The 11635-nt window shown below is 41.3% G+C and overlaps 1 protein-coding gene across 2 annotated transcripts in view; it reads right to left on the reverse strand.

The window, feature by feature from the left end:
• Positions 1-9380: 9380 nt before the first annotated feature.
• The window catches only part of LOC311052532 (sex comb on midleg-like protein 2), a 48588-nt gene continuing 46333 nt past the window's right edge, over positions 9381-11635 (reverse strand). For both annotated transcript variants that reach the window (XM_084067528.1, XM_084067527.1), the window contains exon 15: positions 9381-9627. In XM_084067528.1, the coding sequence (XP_083923654.1) occupies positions 9502-9627 (126 nt within the window). In that variant the 3' untranslated portion in view covers positions 9381-9501. The remainder of the gene's footprint in view (positions 9628-11635) is intronic.

Consider the following 11635-nt stretch of genomic DNA (forward strand, 5'->3'; position numbering starts at 1 on the left):
ACACGGACCCGGCCCCAGCCCGGGCCGGGCAGGGGGGGGGACATTCTAGACATTCTGTAACTCAACTCATGTGCATCTTTTACGCTTAAAAACGCCAAGATTTAAGAGTACATGTCGTATAAACTGTGGTACGTTTGAATGTCCTGATAGTATGACATGTTAATACTCAAAGAACTCAAGAAACCGTTACCCCTCGCATTTCTATGAATCCGTATATATATATATATATATATATTTTCCTCGTTTTGTAATGCACTACTTTAGAGTGTCGTGCTCTTTTGAGAAGAAAAAAAAGGACCGTTTGTTAAGTATGGCAGCTGAGACGGGCTCCATGGAAAGCCACTGGAGATGCTCTTTTATTCTAAACCCTAAAATGTTGAACTCTGTACATTTGTTAACTTAAGACAAGAGGGGTTTTGGATTATGTTTTCCTTTTTTTTTTAATGTTTACGGTTGATTTACGTGTGTTTTTTATTAACGTGTTTGAGTGCACTGACGACAGTGAGAAACCCCAGTGAGATGATTACTGGGGTACAAGCTGTTTTGTAAAAGGCAGGGGTTCGACTGAAACTGTTTAAACATCACCATCATTGGTATAAATGCCATATTCATCTGTGGCTCACTGAAGCCACGTGTCTCCTTTGATGGCTTTTAGGGGGCACTGGTTCTCCATGTGAGGTTCAGGGACCATCGTGGGTCCAAATGGGACCCTTTTTTACGGGTCTGTGACTCCGAGAGTGTACACATGGAACCAAAATGGACCCGAGTTAAATGATCGCTGAAGATTTTACAGTGTAGATTGGGGTCCCCCGGAGATTACAATGTTTTCAAATGGGGTTTCAAATGGGCCTATTGCATATTAAAATGGGGGTCGTTGAAATGAAAAAGGTGGAGAATCCTTGGCTAAAGGGGGATGGGGGGGGGGGGGGGGCTCGGCACGGCAGGCAGAGATTTCCATGTGGGCCCTGATCCTAGAAAAGGTTGAGAACCAGTGTGGCTAGATCAGTAGTTCTCAAAGTCCCCCAGGGATCCTTGAGGTGTGGGTTCCACAGGGGGTCCCACTACCCCAGACACATTTTTTACCCGATATACATTGCCTTGTGACGTTGTGAGCTTGCAGATCTGCTATTTAAAAGAAAATGTTGGGATTTTTTTTTTTACCACAAATATTGTACTGGGGGGGTCCCTGGCACAAGATATTTTCAGGTGGGGGTCCAAATAGAAAATGTATTTGGGGGTCCTTGACGTGAAAAGGTTTGAGAACCACTAGGCTAGATCAGGGGTCTTCAACAGGGGGTCTGGGACCCCTAAGGGGTCCTCAGAGTTACTACAGAGGGTCCGCCAAATCTTTGTGTGATGTGATATTTTTTTTTTACCTTAACCACTTGAACCCTAACATCCCTTTTCTGAGGAGAACTTTAGCCAAAAAATAGCAGATCTACAAGCTCACAACGCCTCGCAGCGCTTGTAGATCTGCTATTTTTTGGCAAAGAGGTGTTTGGTGTGGAGGGAAACAAGAGCAGACCAAGTAAACAAAAAAAGTTAAATCTGAAACACAATTTAGTACGATATAGAGGGGGCAGGGGGGTCCCTGCTTCATCTCTCTCTCAGCTAGGGGGTCCTTGGCCTGAAAACGTTGAAGACCCCTGGGCTAGATGAAGGATAACAGACATGTCAGAGACCTTCATGCCTTGAGACTAAGCCCATGGACGGTACAAATATTAGGAAGATATACCCTAATATTTGGTACAGTTTGTTTACATTATGTGTTTCATTCAGCAACAGGAATCACACATAAAAAACGCTGCCAGCGTTTCTCCTCCTGAAATTCTGTCGAGATTTAACGTTCGGTCAGGATTAATTCAATTTTAATACGATCACTGTTGAGCCCGTTATAAAACTACATCTCCCATGTCTCTAGTCGGAGTGTGTGTGTGTGTGTGTGTGTGTCAGTGGCGTAAGAAGTACTCAGATATTTTACTTAAGTAAAAGTAGCCACAATATAAAAATACTAATTGTAGTGGAGTAAAAAGTACAATATTTGCCTCTGAGATGCAATGGAGTAGAAGTAAAAGTATTGGAAATTGAAAATACTCCAGTTAAGTAAAAAAAAGTACCTCAATTGTACTGAAGTACAGTACTTGAGTAAATGTACTTAATTACTTTACACCACTGGTGTGTGTGTGTGTGTGTGTGTGTGTGTGTGTGTGTGTGTGTGTGTGTGTGTGTGTGTGTGTGTGTGTGTGTGTGTGTGTGTGTGTGTGCGCGCGCGCTTGCGTGTGTGTGTGTGTGCGACCATGCGTGTCTGTGTTAACTACATTCAATCAGGCGTCCCTTTGGGCATGTCATTTTAGGCGAATGCTTTCACACATTTCAAAAAAGAAGAAAAAAAGTTAAACATATATATACACAAAGATGTTCCCAAATTTACCAAAATAGCCAATCTACAAGCTCACAACATGTCGCTACGCGTTGTGAGCTTGTAGATCTGCAGGGATGTCACAGGCTCTCAGAAGGTGGGGGGGATGGACTTTCGGTGGACTATACCCCTTACTTTACACTTTGGCTATTCAAAAATAGCAAATATACAAGCTCATAGCGCGGCACCGAGTGTGGCGCTATGAGCTTGTAGATCTGCTATTTTTGAAAAAGCGTGAAAAACATTTGTAACTGTCAAATGTAAACAAATTCTGTATTTTCAAAATTTTGCAAAGTTGTTTGGGCGGATTTTGTTAGTTTTTTTTCGTGTTTTGGTTACTTTATTTCGGTTTTAGGGTTAGGGTTAGGTTATTTAATTCTTATTTTTGCCTGATTTCAGTGATTTATTATCAAAAAATATATATATTTTTTATTTTTTCAAAAAAGTGGGGGGTATGAAATCACGGATCTGTGAGAGTGAGGGTGTCGCGTCGTACGCACAGTGAATGGCCGTGACGCCCCTGTAGATCTGCTATTTTCATCACGAGACACACAAGAATGAGACACACGCGACACAAAATGTAAAAGAGGGCTCAAGTGGTGAAGTATTAAACTCTTCTAGGTGTGTTTGTTATTGTTTTCTTTAAACATGGTGTTTATTAATGCTTGTGATCAGAGATGTGTGTGTGTGTGTGTGTGTGAGAGAGAGAGAGTGTTGCTGTCTGTGTGTATTTATCATTGCGTGCACTTTGTCATAATTAGAACATTAGTCCTACAGAAAGGTTATTGTGTAATTCTACCATCTATTAAGGCTGTGAAGGTGAGACACTTAAACACTTAAAGGGATAGTTCACCCCAAAATGTTTTTGTTTCCTATTGATTAAAGAGTCTCCTTTGTGTCTCCTACCGGAACCGCTGCCTAGTGCCTACCGGTCCGCTGGTCATCAAATTATTGGCTTAAGAATGCGACAAAAACTAAAAAATGTCTGTGAATTCAAGTCTCCATGCGGGAAGACTAATCAATAAGGAAAAAAAAGTCGTTTTGGGGGTGAACTATGCCTTTAAATATGATCCCATTACTTAATTTATTTGAAGATGTGTGATTCTGAAAACAGCCCCATCTTGTTATAGTCTGTGTGATCATTTCATTTGGAAGACACGTCGTGCGTATCTAAAATGTTCACCATTTCAGAATGTGATTGTAAAGGCTTTTTATTTTGTTGCTGGGTTGGTTGTTCTCAAAATAAAAATTGATTGTTGTTTGACAAGGTTTGTTGTGCAGGGCTGTGTATTTTTATATAACTATATTTATGACGTGTAAGGCATTGGTTCTCATAGTGATGTCCAGGGACCAGTGGTGTAAAGTAACTACGTAAGTAAGTACATTTACTCAAGTACTGCACTTAAGTACAATTTTGAGGTACTTTTACTTTACTGGAGTATTTCCAGACTTTTGCAGGGCTGGAATGAAGTTATGAGCGTGCGCGTGCGCACACGTGTTGGGAATGACCATTTTTTTCTCTCCTCTGCCCATATAGACGGGTTTCATGTTTGTAAACATTGAGAGGATATGACCGCGCAGAGGAGGGGTAAGCCTATAGAGGGCGCCATTACCCGCAGCAGCTCTGGTCAAATGTCCATTCATAAAAGAAATGATCTTCACCGGGTTTAATGAAAGTAGATTAAATTATGCAGTTTGTAATACCTTGTTTACTCAATAAAAATGATTTGTTGGAAGTTGGATCTGTTTGTATATAATAGCAGCATTATGCCTATTATGCCTATAATAGCAGAATTATGGCTATCTAACTCCCAAACACAACAACAGAGTGAACGGCGCAACAATTCGTTTCCCCCGAGCATGCGCAGATTGCGCATTCTGCTCTGTGATGACGCCGCGCGGAAATCCGTCTATATCTACTTTAATTACTAACATTGCCGTCTTACATTCCTGTGTGCAAAGCTTAATTTACACACAGGGATGGCAACACAGCAGGGTGGCACCATGAAAATATGCGTGTGCATTCTTAAATTATACTCTTGAGAATGTGCTCTGATTTCAGAGAGCTCTAGTGTTGACGCCATGGCCCTCTATAGACCCAAGGCCCAAGTACTGTACTTAAGTACAATTTTGAGGTATTTTTTACTTGACTGGAGTATTTCCGTTTTTCAGTACTTTTACTTCTACTCCACTACATCTCAGAGGCAAATATTGTACTTTTACTCCACTACAATTATTTGAAAACTACAGTTACTAGTTACTTTGCAGATATACATTATTATATTATAAAACATATATTAACCACTTTAGCCCTATTTTATACCGAGGCTAATAGAAAAATAGCAGATCTACAAGCTCACAACGTGTTGCATCACCACGCGTTGTGAGCTTGTAGATCTGCTACGACGATCCGGATCGTCAAATAGTAAAATCAACAGGAAGTTAACATTTCTATTAAAAGACCGGGGACACGTCTGTGTCATTTTAGATTTCTTTGGCTATTTTTGAAAAATCGTGAAAAAATATTTTTTATATTTAAAAAAAAAAAAAAAAATGAATTTAGAAAACATTTTTAGAATCGGCCTCAGGTCTTAATGGGTTAAAAAAAACAGTACTGGGTTTAGTGATGTTCTATATTGTCTGAATCAACTTTGTTTGTGTTCGTTTAGAGAACGTACAGTAAGTACAGTAATGTACAGTAAGTCAACGAGGAGCATAGTGTGAACGATCAATTTCTAAATCACTGGAGCAATTATTTGTGATTTCTCGTCCACCTTTGGAGTTACATCACGGCATTTACTGTAAGCTACAATCTGTCAGACAGAGAGGTAAACTGCACAGCGTAACACCTGGGATTCAAACAGAACAACAACAACAGACAAGACCAAGAGGCTTCATTTTTTTTTCTTGCTTTTTTGGTAGTTTTATAAAATAGAAAATACACATCATGTACACACAACATGTATTGTTTATGTGGTGTGTCACAATGAACGGGCAACACACTTATTCTTCAAGTACTTCAAGAGGAGGACGCAGAGAGAGGAGAATCCATCCTGTGTTGCATATCTTATGGCACGAGTCATTTAACCCTTTAAGACCGGGAACGCATTCTGTGTCTTTTTAAGATTTATTTTTGCTATTTTATGAAAAATCTCGAGAATGTGTGCAAATCTTTGAATATAAACATATTTTTTTTTTATAACTCAAGCCTGTGCTTCTGGGGAGGTCCCTGGAACAAAACATTTTGAGATGGGGGGTCCGCGGCCAAATACATGGTCTTTTGGTTGGGTGGTCCTTGACATGAGAAGGTTTTGACCACCACTGATATGGAAACACACGTTTTTCAGAAAACTGTTAAGATTTAGAAGGCATTTGTAGAATCGGCCTCAGGTCTTTAAAAAAAAAAATATATATTCAAAGATTTGCACAAATCTTCACGATTTTTTTTTTCTTTCAGATCTACAAGCTCTATGAGCTTGTAGATCTGCTATTTTTGAATAGCCAAAGACATCTAAAAATGACACAGATGCATTCCCGGCCTTACTGGACAGAGGGAATCAACGTATGTTTGCTGTCGGGGCAGAAACCTCGAAACCTCCATATTTTTCAAACTTTTTACATTGTATTTCGTAAATTAATGACATACTTTGTTGTTCAAGACTGTCGCACAAAAGCAGCGAAAAAAAGCCGATTTCCAAGCTCAGGCGCTTATAGATCGGCTTTTGTGCGGCTATTTCAGAAAAAAACGGGAAAGTGAAAAGAGGGTTAAGTGTGTGTGTGGGTTTTTATAAATATTTAACGAAAAAGAGTATTAATTAACAAGAGCTTTTGTGACTAAATAAAAACTATATTAAATCCATTGGAACAGTGGTTTTCAACCAGTGGTCCGTGGACCACCGGTGGTCCTTGACGGGGTTCCAGGGGGTCCCCAGCCAAATTAATAGATAGCAACCAAATTGACCCTTATATATGTCTGTAACTCTGAGAGTGTGCAAATGGAACCAAATGGACCCGTTAGGGTCCATTTGGTTCCATTTGCACACTCTCAGAGTTAAATGAACACTGATGATGGTGATACAGTGTAGATTGGGACCCCCAATAAACCTAAATGGTTGAGTCCCCTGGCATATCTTTTCAAATGGGGGTACGGGGGCTAATGTGTCTCAATTTGGGGGTCCTTGACGCGAAAAAGGTTGAAAACCACTGCATTGGAACACAGGTCATTTTTTTTTTTACCATTTCCTGAAAAGTAAGGTTTTTGGACATAAGGAGGCTTCCACCTCGACAGCAACGCTATTGTGAAGCTTATTTTCTCTTTCTTGTGTGTGAAGTACAACAATAATACCAAAACATTATGCTACAAAAGATCACATGAACCTGAGAGATGTCCAAATGTTCCAAAGGTAAAGCAAGGCGAGATCTATCAAACCGGAGGAGGGGAGAAGAGTACTTTGAACTAAAAAGCGCAGCGTTTAAGTAGTAAAAAGCAGTATGAAATACATTGTCTGAAATATCCACCATAAACCCCCTCCCACCCCCACCCCACCCATTATCTTCACATTTCTAAACTTAATATATGATTTTCCTTAAAATATTTCGCTTTTCTACAAAAAAATGTACATTCTGTTGCTGATAATTCATGGTTAAACCCATAAAACTGTACATCAGATCTGTTTTCATTGCCAACAGTGATTGTTTATAAACGGTCGTCGTGGCGACGTTCAGGGTGGGGTTGGGGGGAGGGGGCGGTCCGAGGGGGCGGGACACAGGACCCGGCAGGCTTAGGATGTTTTACGAATATTACATTACAAACTATTAGATAATAATAAAGCCCTTAGAAAAATGTCCTGTTTTGCACTTCTGTGACAATCTGTCCATTGAAATAAATAACAAGCAGATCTGTGACTCCTACACACGTTGACTGAGAGCTTTTTGGAGGAACGCTCCGGAGACAGTTTTATGTCGATAAAGACACCGGAGAGAGAGAGAGCCCCCCCCAAAAAAATCTATCTTTACACGAAAAACTAAACGTAGAGGGAGAGTTTAAATCACTTTCAACCCGGCGTCCATCTCATAAACACAGACAATAGACAATCTACAAGCTGAAAACACGGTGCAAATGCGACACGTAGTCCTACATAAGGCTGGGCGGGAGGAGCAGGACGGGCGCTCTACGACGTCCTCCCGGTGGGGGCTCCTCACTGAACACGTGAGCCACTGAAATTACAACAGCAGTGACGACACACAGAAATGTGAAGGGGAGGAATCGGTTGGCATAACGACTAAATTGGGAGAAAGAAAAGGACAAACGTGACACGTTTTTCAGCTTGTATATCGGCTCTTTTTTTCCGACAAGTGACACCGCTGTACGCCCGAAGAAAACAAGGTTTTAAAGTGGTTAAACTCTCGGGCACCCTCTTGGCATACCATTCACACACACACACACACACACACACACACACACACACACACAGCAGTTAACTGATTCCCAAACACATGTCGTGGGAAGATTGAGGATTTCTTAGAGAAAAACGGCAGAGAGAGAGAGAGAGAGACAGAGAGAGAGAGAGAGAGAGCAATATGTTCACCTGACGTGACAGCACAGCGATAAAGTTGGGTTTAATCTAACGGCCATGGTGAGCGTGTTGAATCACGCTCGGGATAAATAAGGTTTAAAAAAACAACTTTCTTTCTTGCTGTGAAAGAAATGGAATGGATCTTCATTGGAGGGGCAGGGGGCAAAGGGTTATCTGCCCCCATAATAATGTAATATAATGTTGAATTATTACACAATAACAGGAAGTGTCATATCAGGAGAGTGTGAGCCAATGAACCCATGGCTTCACACTTCTTCTAGCATACAGTATACATACCCTTCTGTATTAAAGTGTTATCCTGACGGTAATAAAAACAATATATATATGTGTATATATATACTGTATATTCTGAAGAAACATTCTCCATCTTTGGGGGGAGATCCAAAACCAGGATCAAAGGTTTCATCTCAGCAAAAAAAAATCAGAAAGAAGAAAAGGAGTTCAGTCCGAGACCTTGTGTGCACATCATCGCTATTGCAATGTAAACACTATGGGGGGGCGAACATCTTTTCCTTTGGGGTCTCGTGGAAGTCGACGCCATTCGGGTCGGTTTCACAGACACAGTGGGTTTTGGTGGGATGGGGGGGCGGGGGGTGAGGTAATGTATCAGTGATGCACACTTCTTCTTGTCCTCTCACTCAGAATGAGTTAAGCCATTCAATCCGGGAAACGCATCTCTAGTCATTTTTATTTTATTTCTTAGGCTATTCAAAAATAGCAGATCTACAAGCTCATAGCGGGGCACTATGAGCTTTTTTTTTTAAATCATGAACATTTTGTGCAAATCTTTAAATATATATTTTTATAAAGTGAACATTTGTCAAATATTTTTTTTCCAGGTACCGCCCCCAGAAGCAAAGATTTGAGTTACAAATGTTCGCTTTAAAAAAAAATATATATATTCAAAGATTTTCAAAAATGTTCACGATTTTTCAAAAATAGCAGATCTACAAGCTCATAGCGCGAAGATTCCTCTTTGACCTTGTGAGGGAGACGGGACACAATACAAACACTACACCTGCTCTGAAGGGCATAGGACAGCGCACGTTGTCGCCGTGCAGTGGTACCGCTACAGACAGAGGCATTGACACACACAGAGACAGCCACAGAAAACAAATATGACTGCTGACAATGATGATTTTCAGACTGATTCTGAAACAAATTCACCTCAGTTATTAATTTTTAAACATATTTCTATTGTACTTGCTATGAGCTTGTATATCTGCTATTTTCGAATAGCCCAAAGAAATCTAAAATGACAGAGATGCGTTCCCCCGGATTGAATGGGTTAAAAGTTGTAGGGGTAGTCTCCCTCCCCTCCAGAGGAGCGGTTACAGAGTCGTTTTGGTGTTGTGGGTAAGTCCGGGTGACTGCCGTTTCAGTGAGCTCTTATTGCCCCTGTGTGTGTGTGTGTGTGTGTGTGTGTGTGTGTGTGTGTGTGTGTGTGTGTGTGTGTGTGTGTGTGTGTGTGTGTGTGCCTTGCTTCTAGGGTTTGCCTTGCTTCAGCCTCTCTATGTGGTGGCAGAGCTTGAGAGCGGGCCCCAGCTTGAGGCCCATGTACTTCATCACCATGTCGCTACGCAGCAGCATCAGGGCCTTGCCGTCGATCTCCTGGGGGAGAGAGGAGGAGAGGAAGCAGACCAAACCACAGCGTCACTTTACAAGACACATTGTGACTTTATAGCCGCCGATTCATACATCATTAACATGACGCCGTGGCACACAAGGCATCACATCTTGTATATGTCTGCTATTTTTGGCGCATGCCGCCCATCGTACGATGGGGCATAACGTTAGGCATACTGTTAGCTCTGACACTGAATTCATACTGTGTTCCATCTATGCCATAGATGCCAGTCGCGTAGACCTACGCGAAGTGGTGTTTTTTTCTTTTTTTCGAATAAAAGTTCACATTGCACTTTTTTCAATTTTCGATACGGCACATTTCATTGTAGCACCACCGGAAACGGAATTATCCGGGATCCGGTATTGCCGATCCCGTCGGCCTCCGTTCTAATGAAAAATGACGAAACTGAAACGCCATTTTCTCTTTGTAGTTTTTCTCCTCGCTGATCACTGTTTAACATAAACCGTTCTAACTACAACATGGCGATTCCGTTTGACACGTGGTTTTCACTGGTCGAAGCAGTCACATCTCCGCGATGTTTACAAATAGTTTAGAGCTCAATCTTAAGGATTTTAACGAGGTCTATGGCGACATGAAAAAAACAAAAAAACAACAATAAAACGCTGGCACTGGTAAGTACATTATGAGATTAACCTCTGGCTTGGAATGTGTTAATGTCAATAATTTAAGTAGCTATTATTCTTCATAATACCATTTTTTAAAAGTGATATACTGTAGAGTAGCAGTAAATGAAAAACAATGCTTTATAACTGAATGCGTGTGAGCGCGCATGTGCGTCCGCAACTGGTTGCGGCCCCACATCAAGTCACCTTTTGACCATTGTGGCCCACACCCCAAAATGAGTTAAGACACCCCTGATCTATGGCGAGGAGCAGCCGTCGCTTTCCCCGCCCGCTGCGGCAGGAGGCGGAGTCAGAAAAAAGCATAGTGGCAAAGTTGAGAAAAGTTCAACAAGTGTTGTGCGTCGCGACAGAGCTGCAGCCAAACCAGAAGCTCAGTGTGTTCTGAAGTAGAGGGTATGCATTTGTATACATTCGACACAACATGAGATAAGACAGAAAGTGACTACTTTATGGAAGTATTGAATATTGATAACAACGTTTTAAACTAGCAGTTGTACATTAAAATTAATCAAGTTTGATTAACACAATGAGTTATATAAACGTTCCGGACCGTTTTTGGCCCATTGTTTTTTTAATATATTTTTCCCACGTGGGGCGCTCTAACGAAACTTTGGGATCATCCAAGGAGTCTCTGAGAAGGAGAGGCCGGATGTGGATGTTAACTCCTTGACTAAAAGCTTAATATCTCCATTTCTTTTTAACGTGGTGGAAGTGATCCGTTTTCGATCGGCGATCACTCTGCAATGGAGGAATATTATTGTTCCAGGTGTTAGTCGGGACCCTCCGCCGCCTCGCACGCAGGCTTTGTTTACATGCACTTCTGCGTCGGGGCTTCTACAGCACGAAACATATCAACGTAAGTGGATGGAAGATATGCTGGCACTAGATGTACCTTTTTTAATAAACCTCTGGCACACAATGTGTTAACTGCATGGCAGATTTCTTAAATACAATGTATAAACCTCTAACAGACAAGCTGCCAGAGACGAGTATCCAGTGTCTGTACTTCTCCTTCCTGTCTGTGAGCTCTGTTGCTGGCTTTGATCCACTCTGAGCAGTGGAACTCACTGGAGCTCAGGTCACTTATTTATGAGGGTGTCACTCCGATACATGGGAGAGACATTTTGTGATAGAACAGAGCGGTAGATATCGTGTGAATTCAGCGTAACAATGGACCCATCAGTAAAGGATGCACAATATGGAGATTTTGACTGATAACCGATTATCATTCGTTATGACGTGATGTATTAGGCCTACTGATCTGTCCAATACCAATAATATAGCCAATACTGATACGATGACCATGCATCCCTACCTGTGAGTATTATTAACTCATTCACTGCCAGAC

Source organism: Gymnoscopelus microlampas (genome assembly GCF_963454915.1).
Source record: "Gymnoscopelus microlampas genome assembly, chromosome: 9".
In the NCBI taxonomy this organism is placed as follows: domain Eukaryota; kingdom Metazoa; phylum Chordata; class Actinopteri; order Myctophiformes; family Myctophidae; genus Gymnoscopelus; species Gymnoscopelus microlampas.